General features: G+C 47.1%; 1 protein-coding gene across 3 annotated transcripts in view; it reads right to left on the minus strand.

Annotated features, from left to right (window-relative positions):
- HMCN1 (hemicentin 1) overlaps positions 1-18495 on the minus strand; it is a 329394-nt gene extending 310899 nt beyond the window's left edge. For all 3 annotated transcript variants that reach the window (XR_014008183.1, XM_081194243.1, XM_081194242.1), the window contains exon 1: positions 17784-18495. Coding sequence is in view for 2 of the 3 variants with exons in the window: in XM_081194243.1 (XP_081050369.1) it covers positions 17784-18132 (349 nt within the window). In the remaining variant the exon portion in view is untranslated. The remainder of the gene's footprint in view (positions 1-17783) is intronic.
- Between the last annotated feature and the right edge of the window lie 3120 nt (positions 18496-21615).

Below are 21615 nucleotides of genomic sequence, written 5' to 3' on the forward strand. Positions count from 1 at the left end.
ATGGCAGGATTCCAGTTGCGAAGTTTCTCTCCCAGGGAAGGCCAAACTAAAGGTGCAGTTGGGGGGGGGGAGAGAGAGAGAGAGAGAGAGAGAGAGAGAGAGAGAGAGAGAGAGAGAGAGAGAGAGAGAGAAGGGTGAGGGGCTCCACATTTCTTTTACCCATAAGCTGTGCTTTCCTTACAGCCATCCTTCACACACAAAGACAGGACTAAATGAGTCAGCCACATACCTAAAGCCTCCATCCAATTTTAAAGCCACTGTACACATCAAAAGCATCTGACATCGTATGCTGTCTCTGTTCCCATTTCGCAACCATGGCTAATACTGATTGATAGACTGCCCAGTCCTTTTTTTTAAAGGGTTGTTGTTGTTTAGTCGTTTAGTCGTGTCCGACTCTTCGTGACCCCATGGACCAGAGCACACCAGGCCCTCCTGTCTTCCACTGCCTCCCGCAGTTTGGTCAAACTCACGCTGGTAGCTTCGAGAACACTGTCCCACCATCTCGTCCTCTGTCGTCCCCTTCTCCTTGTGCCCTCCATCTTTCCCAACATCAGGGTCTTTTCCAGGGAGTCTTCTCTTCTCATGCGGTGGCCAAAGTATTGGAGCCTCAGCTTCACGATCTGTCCTTCCAGTGAGCACTCAGGGCTGATTTCCTTAAGAATGGAGAGGTTTGAGCTCCTTGCAGTCCATGGGACTTTGAAAGGATACATGGCCCATATTTTTATGTGTCACGCCTGTATTTGCATATGCAGATGTTAACACAGGTATGCATGGCAGAAATCCAAGTTGGTGGTAGCCCCCACCTCACCCCTGGCCCATGACAACAGCATACCATAGATAGAATATTAAAATGGCCTTTTGTTTCTCTAGTCCTTGAAAATCCTCCACATTTCAAACAACATTCTACTCCTCATGATGGCTAAGAAATCTAACCTTCCCTACAGAAGGAAACGGTTTTGCTTTACTATCTAAATTTGTTGTTGTTGTTGTTTAGTAGTTTAGTCATGTCCGACTCTTCATGACCCCATGGACCAGAGCACGCCAGGCACTCCTATCTTCCACTGCCTCCCACAGTTTGGTCAAACTCATGCTGGTAGCTTCAAGGACACTGTCCCACCATCTCGTCCTCTGTTGTCCCCTTCTCCTTGTGCCCTCCATCTTTCCCAACATCAGGTTCTTTTGCAGGGAGTCTTCTCTTCTCATGAGGTGGCCAAAGTATTGGAGCCTCAGCTTCAGGATCTGTGCTTCCAGTGAGCACGCGGGGCTGATTTCCTTAAGAATGGATAGGTTTTATTTTCTTGCAGTCCATGGGACTCTCAAGAGTCTCCTCCAGCACCATAATTCAGAAGCATCAATTCTTCGGCGTCTAAATTAAGGCTAGCCAATATGATGCCCTCTAGAAATTGTGGACTACAACTCCCAACTTCATACCCATCAACCGCCCTGGGGGGAAAATGGGACAACCCATTTTTTCCCCTCGCAAAAGTACAGCAGCCAAAATGGCTGCCACGCTCTCGCCCGAAAAAGCATTTTAAACAGAGCTCAAGGCCTCTTCCCCCAAATGCTTCCCCCATTGTAGGAAACTAGTGCCTAAAAGAACGGTTTCATGTACTAAAATGACAACAACAACTAAGGATTTCAAGTGCCAGTGCCATATTCCTTGACTTCAGCTCTGGTTTCAAACTACTTCCTGGAATGCTGCCAGCACCAGTTTAAAAAGATAGAATGACATAGAGAAGAACTTTTAAGGAGACCAGGCAGTTTTAAGCACTATCCATCAATGCAATGCCAACACCTAAGCCATTAAAGGAAAGATCAAATGACAAATGGATTCCATACTGCCTTATTACATGACGTCAGCCTTCCCCTACCTGGTGCCTTCCAGCTGTTTCGAACTACAACTACCATCTTCCCTGGCCATTCATGCTGCCTATGGAATAAGCATTTGTTCTGATTTGTTTCTGCGGAGGTTAGATAATGCTGTGTCGAGAGTTCAATCTAAACTCCTTAGAGCTCTCCTACAAGTCCCCAGATGCGTTTCAAACACATTGGGTTAGACTAGAAATGGGGATGATGAGAGTGGAGGCTTATATCTGCCTAACATCAATTTAAAAATGGCTGACATTGAATCTGGTCCCCCAAGGAATAGCCCCACTGATCCTCTGCGACCAGTTCCAGTCAGGCTGGCAGGCAGCAGTCCTGAAGACCCTTCAGAAACTGGGTTTTGCCCCTCAAGCCCTTCTAAGTCCGGGGTTGGGCCAGGCAAATGCTACGGTCAGGCAAAGAATCATAGACACCGAGAGACAACATGACTGCTCAAGGTGCCCCGACTATAAAACTGGAGAAATTGAGAGATATATAGCCGCACAGGCAGCATATTTCTTCTTTCTCGTATCCAAAAATGCTAGAAGGGCCTTTACACTTGCCAGAAGCTCGGCTCTGCCCTCGCTGATCCTGGAAGAAGCTTTTAAAAAAGTCCCATATGCTCAGAGACTTTGCGCCTGTGTACAGATCTGTAGGCGCAGACCATCCCCCAACTCAAACTAGTTCGTGAACAAAATCCCCAAACTCGGTTCCATGGGTGACTCTGGGTCATATCTATGCGGTAGCTTATCTTAAAGTTTCTATATGCTTATCGCATTTATAAATTTAAAATTTATTGTTGTACATTGTTTTAACTGTTTGTTTTCTTTCTGGGAATGTACCCCCAAGTGTGTTTTATAAGCTGGTCTCTGACCGTAATAAATTATCTATCTATCTATCTATCTATCTATCTATCTATCTATCTAATGCTGTGTCAAAGCCAAGTGTTATCCCACACTTCCCTGCGCACTTTCCTTATCACACACACAAAAATGGTCTTTGGGGGAAGTGAGTTTGTTGAGCAAGACCTCCTATCAACTACAATTGCACTACTTTAATTTGCTGGCATGTGGCTGACTCTCACCCCAAAATAGCGACAGTCTGGAAGCACCCCTGGTCACGTTCTCCCAAGGTTCACTCAAACAGTCGGTCAGGATGAAGTCCAGGATAGCAGATTTTGTTCGTTCCTCCACCATCCACCATCCAAGGTTTTCAGCAAAGTATGGCAAGAATGCATTGATCATTCTATTCTGAGCAGAATTAGGCTTCTAGTTGAAATCGTCCATTCCTACTATGGCTCAAATCTGTGACAGTTTTGTAATCTGTCTCAGCATCATCCCTGTCTTCCAAGTGGCTGGGCAGCCTGTATGCTGTATACTGCCACAACAATGTCACAGCTGTTTCTCTCTCTTTCTACTCATCCCCAGATTCTTTCAACACTTTCACATTCATGAATATCCACATGCATGCATATAACACTACTCCCTTCTCTTTTTGCTGGGTTTATTGCTTTTTGAAAAATGTATACACTTAAATTGCTATGGGTAAAGGTAAAGGTAAAGGTAAAGGACCCCTGGACGGTTGAGTCCAGTCAAAGGCGACTATGGGGTTGTGGCGCTCATCTCGCTTTCAGGCCAAGGGAGCCGGCATTTGTCCACAGACAGCTGTCCGGGTCATGTGGCCAGCAGGACTAAACTGCTTCTGGAGCAACGGGACACCGTGATGGAAACCAGAGTGCACGGAAACGCCATTTACCTTCCCGCCGCAGTGATACCTATTTCTCTACTTGTGCTGGTATGCTTTCAAACTGCTAGGTTGTCAGGAGCCGAGACAGAGCAATGGGAGCTTATCCCACTGTGGGGATTTGACCCGCCGACCTTCTGATCGGCAAGCCCAAGAGGCTCAGTGGTTTAGACCATAGCACCATAGCGTGTCCCAAATATTCCAATACAGTGGTACCTCGGGTTACATACGCTTCAGGTTACAGACTCCACTAACCCAGAAATATTACCTCAGGTTAAGAATTTTGCTTCAGGATGAGAACAGAAATTGTGCTCCGGCAGCGCGGCAGCAGCAGGAGGCCCCATTAGCTAAAGTGGTACTTCAGGTTAAGAACAGTTTCAGGTTAAGAACAGACTTCCGGAACGAATTAAGTACTTAACCTGAGGTACCACTGTAAATCGCTATATTCCAATCATGACTATCATTCTATCAGGTCTCAATTATATCTATCAGTGCGTACTTACCTTCCCATATTAAGATTGCAAGGCCATTCCCATACTCCTTGTGTCACCTTTCCAGTTTCCCTGCTAATGACTGGACAATCCACTGCCTGCACCTTCCTCCTTTGCCAGATACATTTTTTGTCCCTAATACTTGGGCTCAGCTCTGGGCTTTTGCCTCCTTCCCTCACAGGATTTAGTTCAAAAAGCCCTCTTGAAAAGGAGTCTCCCCAGTCCTCATGAGGCGCACCCCTTCTCCTTCATTTTGGTTGTGTTGGTCCCAAACTTCCCTGATATGACTCAACTACATAGCTAGCTGTTGGCTTCCAGTATCCTGCTTTCTCAACCAACTTGAACTTTGACAGAACCTCAGCAATATGTTAAATATGCCTTCTCCTACAGTAATCCTGTAGGAAGGAACAGCAGAAATCCAAACTGAGTGAAGAGGAACCCAGTCAGATGGTTGGCATATAAATAAAGTATTATTATTATTATTATTATTATTATTATTATTATTATTATTATTATTATTATTATTATTTCATTGCAGACCCGAAAATGCAAAATTTGAGCAAGAAGTTGGGACAAGCTTATGTTTGTCAGAATACTTATCATAGACTTAGAGCAGACATGAGGCATAGGAGCCAACTCTTAGGGGCTGAAGTCCCCTCACCCCCCCCCCAAAAAAAATAATAATTGAGGGGGCCGTCCCACCAAGTTGATGGGCATTGCCATTCAAAGGGTGTGTGCGCGCTGTGTCTTGCAATCCATTATGTGGGGCAGGGCTTATCTGGGCCCCTGGAATATTTTATTCAAGATGGCACCCCTGCCATGATGGGAGCTGGAGTCGAAAAACATTCTGAGGATCACGGGTTCCTCATCCCTGGCAGAGGGGAAATGGCACTTTGTTTGTTTGTTTGTTTGTTTCACAGTAAATTGTTGATTTATTTATTTAATTCCCTTTCTCCCAAAGGAGCCCAGAGCAGCAAACAACCGAGAGACAAAACAATATAATTAAAAATGAAATGAAATTATATTTAAAGCGTTTAAATATAGGAAGAACATCTGAAAACACCTGAAAACATTACACACAAGGCTTTTTAAACAAATGAAGAACAGCGGGGGGGGGAGACTTCTTGTTTGAGAGGAAGGAAGGAAGGAAGGAAGGAAGGAAGGAAGGAAGGAAGGAAAGAAAGAAAGAAAGAAAGAAAGCATGTTTCTCACTTCCCTCAACCTCACAGGGCTCAAATTTGCAATGGCAAAAAATTCCTTGGGTTCTTTCAGCGATTTGTGGGGAACTGACCAGAAGGAAAACAGCCAGTGCAGAAAGAGTTAAGCAATCCATTTTTCTCTCCTTCTCCTACCGCTAGGCTGAAGATTGCAACCTCTGAAGGCTGCTTTTGATTAAAAAATAAAATTGAGGCTTTGTTAGACACATCTGAGAGCTGGGATTAGCCGGGGCTCCCATTCAAATCTATTTCCAACCCAGGTTTGCCGCTGCATAATGTGTGAAAGGTTCAAAGTCGTTTAGGAGAACAGTCCTATGAACATTTAAAGAGAGAGAGGGGAGGATGCAGCAATAGAAGTTTTCTGCAATTACAAAATCCAGATTTTGGACAAGCGACTGACAAACTTAGTTATCGAATAACTACGCTAGCAGACAGCCAACGTCAAATCTGTTTTTGTAAAAAAAAACCTCTATATAATCAGCTAAATTAAACAACAATAAATTTAAACAGGAAATTCCAGCCACTACCACCAGCTGTCAATTAACCTTACACGGGATTGTAAAGTCAGGGATAAGAGGCATCGTCTTCTGCGAGGCAAATCGGCAGAGGAGTCAGACCAAATCAAAAGGAGAAATCACAGAGCTCCAGTCTGCACACAAGTCTCGCGGAGAATATTGCCAATTATCAAAGCATGCCGGGGAGGCTCAAGTAACACTATAGTCCTCTTTCAACAACTGCAGCCTTTACCATTTGGGCTCTAATAAACATGTGTTCCCAATATTTCCTCTCGTGAATACGTCTCCTTCAAAACCAAAACACTTCATGCTTGCCAATACCAAAGCCTTGATTGGAAAATGTATACCAGTTGACCTCTGAGCTCTCCTTTCCCCCCCCCTTCCTCTTCCCCTGGCTGCAAGTCTCCACACACACATATATGACATTCTTCGGGTGGCACATCAACACAACAGACACACACACACAAAGTTACGATTTAACCTTCCATGTTCTCCGTAGTTCCTGGAACCAGAAAACCTGGCAGCCAAGCCCAGGTGCCTCACTCACTCTCTGCTGCCACAGTGGCTGCAACTGTTCTATATGGCTTATATTTGTATATTTTATTGTTAAAAGTTGTATGCCCCAAGCCACAGACGTTCCCTGCCTGCACACAACTCCGTGGGCATGTGAATGTATGTCTGCTGGCCCACTAGGGGGTGTCACTTTAGAGGGTGAAACTTACTTTTTGCAAATTTCTCCAGTCTTTAAAATATGTTTTTGGGTGTGAGGAATTCCAATGTGCCATGATTGTTGCGATTGGACAACATTTAGCATGCCAGGTCTAGAGGTCTGACGAAGAAGCACATAAACTATGCTTGGGGAAAACCAAAGAATTTTAATTTTGCCTTCTAAAAATGTCAGGTAATGCTAAATAATTAATAATAATATATAATATAACCGTAAGTACAGTGGTACCTCGGGTTACAGACACCTCGGGTTACAAACACTTCGGGTTACAGACTCCGCTAACCCAGAAGTAGTACCTCAGGTTGAGAACTTTACCTCAGGATGAGAACAGAAATCGCGCAGCAGCGGCAGGAGGCCTCATTAGCTAAAGTGGTACCTCAGGTTAAGAACGGTTTCAGGTTAAGAACAGACCTCTGCAATGAATTCAGTTCGTAACCAGAGGTACCACTGTACTTGGCAATCATTTTTAATTCTTTCTGTGCGATTGCACACCCATTTTGCTTACCAAGCAAAACTAAATTATGTTAATTTAACCCAAATACTTTTTGAATCCCCAGGTGCTGTTATAACTATTTAGCACCCCTCATTTGGGAAATCTGAAAGTTGAAAAATTCAACACGCCCTATAGTAAAAGGGAAAGGACCCTGGGACGTTTAAGTCCAGTCAAAGGTGACTATGGGGTTGTGGCGCTCATCTCGCTTTCAGACTAAGGGAGCTGGCGTTTGTCTTTCTGGGTCGAGTGGCCAGCAGGACTAAACTGCTTCGGGCACAACGGGACACAGTGACAGAAACCAGAGCACATAGAAACACCGTATACCTTCCTGCCACAGAGGTACCTATTCATCTACTTGCACTGGCGTGCTTTCAAACTGCTAGGTTGGCAGGAGCTGGGACAGAACAACAGGAGCTCACCCCACCACAGGGATTCAAACTGCCAACCTTCTGAACGGCAAGCCCAAGAGGCTCAGTGGTTTAGACCACAGTGCCACCCGCGTCCTATAACATGCCCTATAATGCTCATGTGGTCACTGAGTTTGGTTTTTCAGGGTCTGGCCCCTGACCTAGTATTGTAATAAAAGCATGTAATATAAGCATATTATATATATATAATAAATGTTCATAAATGCACCAACCAAGCACAAACATAGATATGTGGACCACATGTCTGGAGCAGCACAGGAAGGCCGTCCTGAAACCATTTTGACTCCCAAACTGACCAAATGTTTTCTCTGCAAGGAGGGAGGGCAGGAATTGGGTAATCACCATTTCAAAGGAATGGGCAGGCTACCAGGAAAGGCAATCAGATAAGGCATTATCAGATAACCTGGCAGACAGGAAAAACAACAACATTCAAATTTCTGTTGTAGACCACCTTTTCTGTGATGTAGGTATGATGTATGAAGGGGTGGTCTTGAGCTCCAGGGCAGGGAATTTAAAATGTCTATATAAGGGCAGGCACACCTTTGTTTGGTATCTTCCTCCGTCCTTCTGCGTGTGAGAGGAGCACCCTGTTACAACAGCTTTAATAAAGATCAGGCTTACTAGCTGCTTTGCTTCTCAATATACTCTGGTTGGCCTCTGTTATTTTCTTCTACCAATAGGGAATCCACTTAAGGACTCTATACGGGCTCTTGGATACCCCGTAAGGGAAAAAGGGCAGATTTTGTTTACAACAGTATGCACAACCCACACACGGGGCAGTTGCTGCTGCCACAACCCTACTTCCTCATGCACACATCATTCGCTGTATATGGGTGGGTTGTGCGAACACCGTTCTGGTCACATATAAAAAGGTAAAGGGACCCCTGACCGTTAGGCCCAGTCGTAGCTGACACTGGGGTTGCGGCGCTCATCTCACTTTATTGGCCGAGGGAGCCGGCGTACAGCTTCCGGGTCATGTGGCCAGCATGACTAAGCCGCTTCTGGTGAACCAGAGCAGCGCACGGAAACGCCGTTTACCTTCCCGCCGGAGCGGTACCTATTTATCTACTTGCCCTTTGACGTGCTTTCGAACTGCTAGGTTGGCAGGAGCAGGGACCCAGCAACAGGAGCTCACCCCGTCACGGGGATTCGAACCACCCACCTTTTGATCGGCTAGTCCTAGGCTCTGTGGTTTAACCCACAGTGCCACCCGCGTCCCTATAGCATTTCTTTAAATCTCTTTTGGTGTCGTCCCGTCTCTTCTCCCCATGGAGGATAGGGGAGGTTCACAACAATGGATGGCACTTCAGGGTTATCACACACTAACTGCCCCCCTACCTTCCGCAAAAAAATGAGCTGCTTCAAAGGGCTGGTGCAGCCCGCATCCTTTCACTGCCCTGCTCCCTGCAATATAGGCATAATCGTGAAAGACTTTATCTGCGTTGTGATTAAAAGCTGCTCTCTGAGCCTTTTATGTGGCTGCAGAGTGCGATAAAAAAATACTTTAAATGAAGAATAATAACTGACAAAGTTTGGAAACGGTCGCTTTTCTTTCGTGATGCTGAGCAGCGCAGCTGACGTTATTTCCAGGCGGTTTCCGCCTTGAGAAAGTCACACTGCAACAGGCATAACAGCAACTTGGGAGAGTGGGCTGCCGATACTTTAACGCCCTCTGCATAATTCTTCCTCCCACTGACACAAATGTTGGCTAAATTAGTGGGAGGTCAGAATGCAAAGTCACAACCAAAACAAAATCCAAGCAACAGCAGCCTTTCATCTCTGGAAATTTTGTTGTGATGCAAAGTTTCCCTTTGCCAGCGCTCGTTAATTTTCGGCGAGACGTGAACATCTTGCAAGGAACATCTTTGTCCTTAAGTAACACCCGTCCCCACCAGCTGGAAGCTATTCTCACTTTACGGCAGAGAACACCTCTGGCCCTCTGGGCGTTCCCAGACTACATCTCCCATCATTCTGTACAACAACATCTGGAGGGCCACAGGTATTCGTGAGGACTTTGTGGCCACAATTAAGGTTACACATATATTTGCAGAATAATGTAAGTAAAACGTTTCCAAGCACAGTTCAAAGCGTTGGCGCTGACCTTTAAAGCCCTAAACGGCCTCGGCCCAGTATACACAACATGAAGGAGCGTCTCCACTCCCATCGTTCAGACCGGACACTGAGGTCCAGCTCTGAGGGCCTTCTGGTGGTTCCCTTAGTGCAAGAAGTGAATTTACAGGGAACCAGGCAGAGGGCCTTCTCGGTAGTGGAGCCTGCCCTGTGGAACGCCCTCCCATCAGATGTCAAATAAATAAACAACTATCTGACTTGTAGAAGACATCTGAAGGCAGCCTTGTTTAGGGAAGTTTTTAATGTTTGATGTTTTATCTTTTTTATATATTCTGTTGGGAGCCACCCAGAGTGGCTGGGGAAACCTAGCCAGACGGGCAGGGTGTAAGTAATCAATTGTTGTTGTTGTTGTTGTTGTTGTTGAACAGCAATGAAGCAGATCTCTGCCTGTGGAGTCTGCAATCTAAAGGGTGACAATGGCGAAGGTAACAGAGAAAGGAATGAAGAAGCAAGTGTAACACAAACAACGTCACACTTCCTGAATGAGTGTAAATTTTAAGCTAGCTCACTCTGGTCTATTCACTATGCCCAAGTCTGCCACAAGGCATCCCCAGACCTCAGATGGTCACTGCTGCCCCATACATTGCTGTTGTACCCCCACACCACCCTCATACACTGATCTCCTCCTCCTGTTGCTGCAGCGATATACCATCAGTACCAGGAATACGTTACCAAGGAGCTCGGTTCAGCTGGAGCTCTGTACATGCCCAGAACTATATGCGAAATTTGGCTCTGCTCTGAGGAATCAGCATGAGTGCTGTTTGTCCTTGTGCCGGAGCCAACACTGAAAGGGCCCTTTGTTGATGCTAGTAGGTTGCCAGCCATAATAAGGAGCTGGTCACATATGCCCATTGAGATTTCTGGAACCCAGTACCGTATCTAATGAAAACATAACTCACAATTCAGCCGTTAATCGTCTTCTGCAGGCAAATGAATTCCCTCTGGGGAGCATATCTTGCCTTGATTAAAACAAATACCCTCTTTTGCATTTCTTGAGAAATCTAAGCCTGTCCCTTTCAGCAAGGGCCAGATCACCTTATTAAAACAAGATGCTCATGAGACTTTGCCTTATTCCTCTGGTGGGAAATTTAACAGAGGTGGCTCCACAACAACCCATGATCATCTATTACCTGTGCCCTTCTCTTAAGTACGTACCCTTGAACCCTTTCTCAGACCTCAGTAGAAGTTCCTTTTCAAATTTAGGCCAATGTCCACCAATAACCCATTCCTATAAGCAGATGCCTCCAGCATTCCAGCACTTTTACTTTGTTGGAAGAGCTCAGCTTCTTTAACCCTAGATCTCTTTGTTGCATCCTGATTCTTGGTCCCTAGCCTTTGCACCATGTTTGTTATTTTCTTTGGGAGGCGATTAGCCAGGTCTCCACTGTGGAGAGGCACCAGCCAGTGTGTTTGTTTTCCTTGCTTCTTTCACTAGAACCCAAAATAAAATCTAAAAGTGAAAGATGATTTAAAGGAGACTGGAAGAAGCACCTCAGCCTCTCAAAAGTTCAAGGCAATCACTGTCTCTGGGTAGTGGGACCCTGAGTTTCACCTCTCCCAACATCCCCAAAGAATTGCAACTGACCCTTAGATGCAGACTCTCACCCATTCATAGAGAAGTACCAACATGTGACAGTTTCTCAGTTCTCCTGTGTTCATTCAACAGCAGGACAGTAATTTTGTGTTTCAACTCTCTCGCTTCTTTCAGTTTGTCCACTGCTAAACTGGTCTTCAAGACTTTGCCTCGTATTCATATACATGGCCATTCTCCAAATTCAACTCAGTGGTGTAACGTTGGAAAATGTTGATCACTTCTCCTACCTGGGCAGTTATCTTTCCACAAGGGCCAACGTTGATGCCAAAATCCAGCATCGCCTGAGCTCTACAAGTGCAGCTTTCTCCCAATTGAAGTGCAGTGTTTAAGGACTGGGACATTCGCAGGGAAACCAAAATGCTTGTTTATAAAGCTATTGTACTACCATCCTTACTGTATGCTTGTGAAGCGTATATCACTTATAAATGCCATCTCCAACTCCTTGAAAGATTCCATCAACGGTGTCTCTGAAATTTTTTACATATCACTTGGGAAGACAGGCGAACTAATGTCAGTGTACTGGAAGAAGCGAAGATCCCCAGTGTCAAAGTAATGATTCGTCAACATCAACTTCGTTGGACTGGTCATGTTGTGTGGATGCCTAATTATCGTCTTCCAAAGCAACTACTCTATTTCGAACTTAAAAATGGAAGGCGTAATGCTGGTGGGTCAACAAAAGAGGTTCAAAGACGCTCTCAAAGCAAATCTTTAAAAATGTAGTATAAACACAGACAACTGGGAAACACTGGCCTGCGAGTGCTCCAACTGGAGAACATCCTTTACCAAAGGTGCCATGGGCTTTGAAAATACTCAAAGTCAAGATGAAATGGAGAAACGTGCTAAGAAGAAGGCACACTTGGCAAACCCTCACCATGATCAACTCCCGCCCAGACACCTATGTCCCCACTGTGGAAGGGTGTGTCGATCCAGAATTGGCCTCCACAGTCACTTATGGACTCACTGTTAAAACTGTGTTCATGGAAGACAATCTTACTTGGCTACAAGTAACTGCCAAAGAAGAAGAACCACCTGCATGATATATTACAATGATTTTGCTCTTCCGTACTTCTTTATTAGCACTTCAAGCTGCAAGAATGGCGCCAGGTTCCGCCCAACTCTGGGGGCAGGGCCGTCATGTGCACATGATGTCATGCATACAGTGCACACTTGTGATGTCACATGGCTAGGAGGTCCACCACAGCCATGGGGAGGCCCAGTGTGGCCCAACAGGGCCCACTGCAGCAAGGCCCAACAAAGCCTGCCTCCCCCAATATGGGGGGCTCAGCCCATCCCAATATATAGTGGGGTGAGATGTCCTCAGCCCCATAGAATTGGAGCCAATGAGCTACAATGTTGTTTTTCTAAATCTAACAATTGTGTTGCTACATTCCCCAATGTAAAGTAGGCAGCTTTGTCCATTGTAACAACATCTAAGACATGCAACCATCTCCGGTAAAGATCAGTTGATAGGTTCATAAGAAACCACCTGACACCGAGTCAGACCATTGTTCCATGTAGCTCAGTAATGTCTACACGGGTTGGCAGCAGCTTTCTGGGGTTCCTCATATGGATCTTTCCCGGTCCTACTTGAAGAATGCTGACAACTGAACCTGGAACCTTTTGCGTGAACCGCATGTGCTCTGCTACTGAACCCACATTGCTAATTCCCCCTAGATTTGTATTTCTATAAATACAACATGTAAGATTCAAGTCCGCAGGCATGCGCCCTGGCGCACAAGCAAATCGGATAATACAGAGCAGGTCTGAGAGCGGAGCCCAACAGTTTTTGTCAGTTGGAGCAATATACAAAAGCCATTTATTCCCAGGTGGGCAGCTAAAAAAGGGAAAATGTCCTTGGTCCGCAAGCAAACAAAAGAATGAAAGCATTTATCCAGAGATGAGTTGGCAGCCCTACTGCACACTCATATTCCAGCTTGTCTCTGAAGAGACCTCTGAAGCTCACTCAATTTCAGTCCTTAGGCTAAGTTCCAATCCCTCAGGTTGCTGGTTCAAAATGCCTGGCACACCTAAGACTGAACATTTCCAAAGTGGTAACTGTTAACCCACTTTTTCCATATTCAGATTACACCAGACCCACACATATCTGAATCTGTATATGGAGAACAACTTTGGCATTTCTCATTTACACCAGTAGTAGGCGTTGCTGTTTGTGTTTGTCCCTGCCTAATTCACTGATTCCATTATGCAGATTAAATAGGTCGCAAATGTTGATAGCTACGGGCACCCTTCCTGCCCCAGAAATGTGCAAAAGCGCAAAGTCAGTGTTCTGGTTGTGTAGCGTTCTGGTTTTGTGCAAATTGGAGGGATCCAAAGGGGGGGGGATGTATCCCTCCGTTCAGGGGTACACCATAAATAGTTATGAGCATGGTTAGAAAGGAAACGAAAGCACTGCGGAAGGGGTGTGTGTGGAAAGGGGAGGAGCAGAAAGTGAGAATTGATTCACCCACCCAAACACACCATCTGCACTCCCAAGTGGTGTGGTTTGGATCCAGTGAAATTTTTTGTAGGGGAACAGTTAGGGCTAGGGGCATCAGCTTGCAAGGGTGACTGTAGGAGTGCTGATGTCCTGACATCCTGACGCCATACCTTCCTCCCCAAGGTGGGCAGAAGCTTCCTGGGCTGGGAGGGCTTTGGGAAGGTTGTGGAAGGACTCTTGGAACCACAAGAGCATCACACCTCCCTCAGCCAAGCAGAAACTTCCTGGGCTTTGGGAAGGAGGCAGCAAGCTTTAATACTTTAATATTAGTGGGATGCGGGTGGTGCTGTGGTCTAAACCACAGAGCCTCTTGGGCTTGCTAATCAGAAGGCCAGCAGTTCAAATCCCCGTGACAGAGTGAGCTCCCGTTGCTCTGTCCCAGCTCCTGCCAACCTAGCAGTTCAAAAACACACCAGTGCAAGTAGATAAATAGGTACCACTGTGGCGGGAAGGTAAACGGCGTTTCCGTGCACTCTGGTTTCCGTCACGGTGTCCTGTTGCGCCAGAAGCGGTTTAGTCCTGCTGGCCACACGACCCGGAAAGCTGTCTGTGGACAAACGCCAGCTCCCTCGGCCTAAAAACGAGATGAGCGCCGCAACCCCAAAATTGCCTTTGACTGGACTTCACCGTCCAGGAGTCCTTTACCTTTACCTCAATCATCTAATTTACCAGGAACATTTAGTGGACTATCCTAGTCGCCCTAAGTCCACTGACCACAGGCCACTGTTTGGATCCCGATTTAACCCCAGCGAGGTGGATTATCCCCATATCCTGCAAACCCAGATTTATAGGGGGAAAGCATTGAGAATGCTGTTGTTTGGGGATCGTATCATGCAGACTACGCAAATTACACGGAAATGCAAACCGCTGCAAGCACCTAGGGCCAGATTCAACCAACAAGTCTGTCCAGCAGAAGACTGTGCAAGGACTTCCACTAGTGCAGTGGGGCTTCCCCCATTCTCCTCTGCCCCAGGGGCAGAGGAATGGAGGAATGAGTGCGGTCTGTCTCAGGTGTCACAACTGAGGGGGGTGACAAAAGGCCGAGCGGCACTCACCGCAGGGCCTGCAGCGCCCCTGAGGAGTTTGGATTTGATATCCCACTTTATCACTACCCTAAGGAGTCTCAAAGCGGCTAACATTCTCCTTTCCCTTCCTCCCCCACAACAAACACTCAGTGAGGTGATGAGTGGGGCTGAGAGACTTCAGAGAAGTGTGACTGGCCCAAGGTCACCCAGCAGCTGCATGTGGAGGAGCGGAGACGCGAACCCGGTTCCCCAGATTGCAAGACTACCGCTCTTAACCACTACACCACACTGGCTCTCTCCTGGAGAGACGCGGTGGCTTGGGCACACTACAGGCTCTGCTCTGCCCAAATGATCCGCCCACTGCCTCTCCCCCAGCTGCAGGGCGGCTGAGTGGGAGGAGGCAGGCAGACTCTGGAGGCCCTGTGGTGTGTCCCACCCTCGCCCTGCCCCTATGGACGGCTCGCTCCGCCACTGCTCTGCCCATGCATCACCCATGTCCCACCCCCAGATGGACCCCGATGGACCTAGGAGAACCCACAGAACAGTGTGCAGAGGGAGGAGAGGGTGGGTTGTCCCAACTGAAACATTTAAGCTGACAAAATGACCCCCACACACACACACAGGCCTACAACAAATTCTTCCCATAGTAAATGTCAGTGTCTGTATTGTAGAAAGGGAGGGGGGGTCACAAAGAGTCTTGTGGCATCTTAAAGGTTAACACATTTATGCCTCCAGAAAATTTATGCCGCAAAAAATCGCTAGCTTTTAAGGTGCCGCAAGACTCTTTCTAATATTTGAAATTTATTGCAATGAAGTCTAAATGCTGGGAAAACATCATTGATGCAGATTAAAACATCTTGTTGATGAATCATGTTGTGCGACATTGGTCATTCTCATGCTAGCCAGCAAAAATTCTGGGTGGGCACACATCGTGGCCAGCGCTGGGCATGTGCTTGCTAGCGAATTCGTGTCAGTTTGAGTATTAAAGGCACACATGTTTATTGTTTAAGCTATTTTGGATTTGGGTGGGAGGTGGGGGTGGAAATGTATCGATGATGACCTCTACTTCAGACTATGAGTGGTGGATTTGGTTTAACAAATTGAACATGACCTCACTTTGGTGCCACAAAAAGGCACAATGAAATTTGGGCGACAAGCAGAGTACTTTCACTGTTGTTAGTTACCCTAGTTAAAAGTCTGGTGGCTAATCACCTAAGCATCCTGAGATTGGTTGGCAAAGCTAATAAATATACAGCGACACAAATAAAATTAAAATAGCCAGTGACCTAAACTGACACAGTTCGAGTGTCAGGCTGCATCCTTGCCTGACCGTAAGCCCCATGAAGACAATGGGACTTACTTCTGAGTAAACGTGCCTAGGATCCTGCTGTCAAAGTCTCCCACCTTTTCAAACCCTCTGATGGAATGTGCGGCACTGCAGTGGCAGTTTCTTGCCTTTAAATATGTTGATGCCTTTCATGAAGCAACAGAAGGACAATGTGCCCACATCAAGCCATGCTCCTTTTGTGCCATGCCCCCTATGGGCGAGGAATGGCTTTGCAAACCGTTTGGGGGGTTTATTTATTTATTTAAGGGGGGTGGACAGGAAATGTTTGCAATTGTATGACTGTTAATGATCACCCCAATCACAGATAAGCATTTTCCTAGGCTTTTTTTTTTAATAATAAAAAAATTCCTTAACGATTTAAAAACAAAAGCAGCAATAATAGCTGGGAACAACTGGATTCCTCAATGCCCCAACCATTTTCAGATGTTTGCATTGAGGAGGAGTGTTGCCTCAGGTGAAACGAGAAGCAGCTATGTCAGATTTTTAAACACTTAAAAAGTGTTTGGCTTGAAGTGATCTCTGTGCTTTGAATAGCCACATGCCCCAGGCTAAGGGATCCAGGTTTCTATTTCCTTGTGGGGTCACCAGGAGACTTTTGACAATGGAAGAGGAGAAAGCCCCAAGAAAGGGGATAGAAAACAGATGCTTCGGAGTGGGAGAGGAAACAGGAAGAATATGTATATAAACAGCAGAGAGGATGAGGAATGCAGAGGGGGGGGGACGAGGAGGAGGAGCAGCGCAACTGAAGCATGCATGCCGCAATAAAATCTGCATTGCACCCTACAAACATTTTATTTGAAATGCAACAACACAGCAAGCATGGAGGGTCAAAGGTCAGGGTTTGGGGAGGGTGTGCGCATAGGTCCCCTGCAGGGCCCAGGGTTATTACCTTTTGTATAGAGGAATGTACATCCGGTTTTCAAGGATAAATCAGAACTTTAGAAACTCATGAAAAACGTGCCTCATGCTTTATAAGCAGTTCATGAATGCCATTCATTCTCCATAGACACAGCTTGCAGTTAACACCTCCACATACTGGGCTGGTTCAATAAGGCACAGCATGAGACTCGCCCTTTATTCCAGCAGAAAATTCAATGGAAATGGAGCGGCAGATATTCAAGAAACTAATTTTTTATAGTTTGTTGCTCTCTACAGCAATCATTTGTGTGTGCAGCAGCGGTGTGCTTAGGAACACAAGTGCGCTGAAAGAAATGCGTTAATTAAATAAGAAAGGCTCCTTTCAATCAGCCTGTGTTTCAGAGCAAGCAATCCATTGACCATCTCTACCTTAGAAGTGATCCGCAGTGTGAACGTACGCATGTCTACTCAGAAGTCCACTGAGCTCAATGGGACTCACTCCTAAGTAAGCATGTACAGGACTGCAGCCCCAATCGCATCTGATAGAGACCTTCCAAAATTATGTATCCTCAGACGATTCCACTTGTGTCCCTGCTCTTTTCGGTCTCTCTGGGTAGACAAGTCAAGCGTCCCCCAAACCCACAATTTTAATTTAGGTGTGGGAAATGTGGTATTGGTTCATGCCATTTTAAGTCAAAGTTGCTAGGCAATCCCAGAAAATTTCCCCCTTAGACTTGAATACACCTCAGTATGTACACACACGTGTGTGTGTGTGTGTGTGTGTGTGTGTGTGTGTGTGTGTGTGTGTTTGCATGCAGCGCCCAATTTAAGGAGGCTCAAAAGCATCGTCTTACCTGGATCGTGGAAAGGGACCAGTGCAAAGTTGTAAAGCGGTCTCTTGGGTCTCTTCAAAGAGGTCTCCAGAATTTTGGACGCTCCCTCAATCACCTGAACTAAGTCATCATACATCGAGCCAGTCACGTCAAACACAAAAGCCAAGGTAGACGCTCCCTCCGGGATCTCTTCATCCGTGGTCTGAGGCTCCAGTTCTACCACAACATCTTGTGTGCAGCAAAGAGAAAAAAGGAGAGCAACAGCTAGTGATGCCCTCAGGGGGACATTGTGATGGGAATTCATTTTTCTTCCTCCTCCTCCTCCTCCAGGGTACCTAAGCAATGCGCTCAGTTCCTCCACACTAAGCATCACAAAGGATCCCGTCTGGTTGCATTTGGTCTTTCCTTTTGCAAAGCAGCAGAGTCAAAAAGTCCTTTCCCTCCTTTTCTTTTCTTGGGTTTTTTATCTTGCACAAAGCACTTTTCACAGACTCAAGGGAGGTAGAGAGAGAAAGAGGCAAGGGGAATGAGGCAGTCCTTTTTCCTTTTTTGCTAGCAAGTTGCTGGTTCTTCTTCCCTTCCCCAGTCTACTTGTCTGCAAGAGTTTTGGCAGCCTCTGGCCAAGCGAAGGGAGAGAGAGTCCAATTCATGTCCCCTGTGCAGCTGCTGCTACTTCTGCCGCTGCCGCCTCTGGATTCTTTGGCAAGAGGCAGAGGCTCTCCAAAAGTTCGGCTGCTGTTGAGGCTTCTCCCTGCTGCTGCTGCTGCTGCTGCTGCTGCTGCTGCTGCTGCTGTTGCTGCTGCTGAGGCAACAAGGAGCGGATGCTCAGCCCAGCTCGCCTTCTCATTGGTCTGCCCCACTTCCCCACCTTTGCCTCCTAGGCCCCCTTTTAGGGTGACTTGTTGAAAATGGTATTTAGGGTCACACGAGTGCCGCAAAAGCACTCAAGGCAAATCTCTTTCATATGCAGTAATGAAAACACAAGGGACAGTTGTGATTCAGTTATGGAGGAAATATTTGCAGGGGGGCGGGGAAGGAGCCACCTTTCTCCTGCTTCCTTTTATCAGAGATTGTTTAAATACACTTAAAGCAATGGGTATCCTTTTCGCCACTAGAGAGTCTGTCCCCCCCCCCTTCCCGCCTCCAGTAATTTGAGCTCAACCAGGCATAGATTCTTTGGTAGAGAAAATCACACTCCAAAAGGCATATGGTGGGTTCCCTTGCCGCTGCCTATATTGTGATATTTCGCAGCAAGAGAAGTTTTGGCTGAGATCGGAGGACATGGTGAGCACTGACTGTATTTGTACTCGCTGCTACAAATGGCAGTTTGGAGCCCGCAAGCCTTCTTCCGCTTTGCAAAATGCATTTGGCATTTATAAATCCATTTTGGGTTGGGGGTATTTTTGGAAATTCGATTTTTAATCAGAAGGTACGTTATAATAATAATAATAATAATTTATTATTTGTACCCCGCCCATCTGGCTGGGTTTCCCCAGCCACTCTGGGCGGCTTCCATAGAAACCAAAAAAACACTAAAATATCATACATTAAAAACTTCCCTGAACAGGGCTGCCTTAAGACAGTGTTTCCCAACCGGTGTTCCGCGGCACACTAGTGTGCCGTGAGACGTTGGCTGGTGTGCCGTGGGAGGGAGGCGGGCGAGTCGGGCGGTGAGAGGCGGCGGCGGCGAGGATCCGCGTCGAGCCGGGGGCGGCTCCGCGGTGGTGGTGCCGAGGTTTCTCTCTCCATTCTCCCCTCACACACACACACAGGAAATAACACAGGATCAGCTGACAGGACCCAGCCAATGGGGCGGCGGCGGGGCAGCGCGTGCAAAAGGGAGGAGCGTGAGACAGCGGACGAGGAGGAGGCCGGCATGTCCGGGCAGCAGCAACAACAACAGCAGCAGCAACTCCCGGCGACGGCTCCTCAAGCCCCGGGCAACCCTACTCCCTCACCGGCCTCGGCCGCCCTCCTGCTCCACCCGCCGCCGCCTCCCCCGCCGCCGGCCACCTCGGCCCCGCCGCCGCCCCCTCCTCCGCCCGCTATCGCTGCCACCACCACAACAGCCGCCGCCGCCTCAGCTGCCGCTGTCCCTCAGTCCCTCGCTTTGCTGCCTCCTCTCCCCCCACCCCCAAAGCTTGGAGGTTCCCCGGCAAGGCGGAGGGGAAAAAATTGAAAACTTTCACTTTCGTGCGTCCCTCCCGGCGTGACGCTGCGCGCTGACGTCACGGGGCTGTAATGGTGGTGTGCCGCGAGATTTTTTTCATCAAACAAGTGTGCCTTTGCCCAAAAAAGGTTGGGAAACACTGCCTTAAGATGTCTTCTGAATGTCAGGTAGTTGTTTATCGTTTTGACATCTGATGGGAGGGCGTTCCACAGGGCGGGCGCCACTACCGAAAAGGCCCTCTGCCTGGTTCCCTGTAGTTCTGCTTCTCGCAATGAGGGAACCGCCAGAAGACCCTCGACGTTTGACCTCAGTGTCCGGGCAGAACGATGGGGGTGGAGACGCTCCTTCAGGTATACTGGGCCGAGGCCGTTTAGGGCTTTAAAGGTCAACACCAGCACTTTGAATTGTGCTCGGAAACGTACTGGGAGCCAATGTAGGTCTTTCAAGACCGGTGTTATGTGGTCTTGGCGGCTGCCCCCAGTCACCAGTCTAGCTGCCGCATTCTGGATTAGCTGTAGTTTCCGAGTCACCTTCAAAGGTAGCCCCACGTAGAGCGCATTGCAGTAGTCCAAGCGGGAGCGTCCAAGCGTTGTTCCCTCCTTATTCTCTGCAGCCATACTAAACATTTCCCCTGCTGCGGAACATAGGAATATTCCTTGCATCAAGTCAATGATCCATGTAGACCAGTATTGTATAGTCCCCATGGGTGGTGAACTTGTCAAGATCTTCCTGGACTTTATTTCCCATCCGCCCCAGACAGCATGACCAGTCCTCAGGAAGGATTGGAGTTCCCCCACGTACAGTGGTACTTCAGGTTAAGAACTTAATTCGTTCTGGAGGTCCGTTCTTAACCTGAAACTGTTCTTAACCTGAAGCACCACTTTAGCTAATGGGGCCTCCAGCTGTCGCCACGCCGCTGCTGCGCGATTTCTGTTCTCATCCTGAAGCAAAGTTCTTAACCCAAGGTACTATTTCTGGGTTAGCGGAGTCTGTAACCTGAAGCGTCTCTAACCTGAGGTACCACTGTACATTGTTGGGTTACCACAGTCTCCTCAACCCTGGTCTAGAAAGCACTGGCCTCTAACCCTCTTACCATGAAGTTATGACAATTCTTAGACCCAATATGAACCGGAACCCAATACTTCAGAGGGGAAAGATGCTGTTCTTATCGTCTCCTGTTCTAAGGATATTTGGTGGTTTGGTGCAGGACCCACAAAGTGGTAACGTGCCGCAGTGTACATGTAATAACCGCTTGGGTAGCCAGTCATTTGTATCATCTGCCAAGTGGCGAGGAGCATTTTTCCAACGTGCGTCAGGTTTGCAAGTGCAGTAAACGAAACATCACATATTTATGCTTTTATAAATGATGGAACTTCTTATTATTAGCATGGCCAAGAGCTGGCTGGATGAAGTATCCAGAGCTTACTCAGTTGATTCTGACACAGCCCAGCATCTGCCAAGGCCTGGCTGAGGTGGCAAAGTGGCTGTGGTCTATGGAGTTCCATGCTGAAGGTATCTCATGTGCCAGACTTGCCTGCTGAAGAATGTCCCTGGAAGCCCGCCAGATTTCAAGGCTGAACATATTGCAGAAGACATCTTTATTTGAACTAGATTTTCATGCTATTCAGCAGGAATGGGATGATACAATCCTGGCACTACATTTGTGGGTCTGATCCAATTTGG

The sequence above is a fragment of the Podarcis bocagei genome (assembly GCF_964188305.1).
Source record: "Podarcis bocagei genome assembly, chromosome: 5".
In the NCBI taxonomy this organism is placed as follows: Eukaryota; Metazoa; Chordata; class Lepidosauria; order Squamata; family Lacertidae; genus Podarcis; species Podarcis bocagei.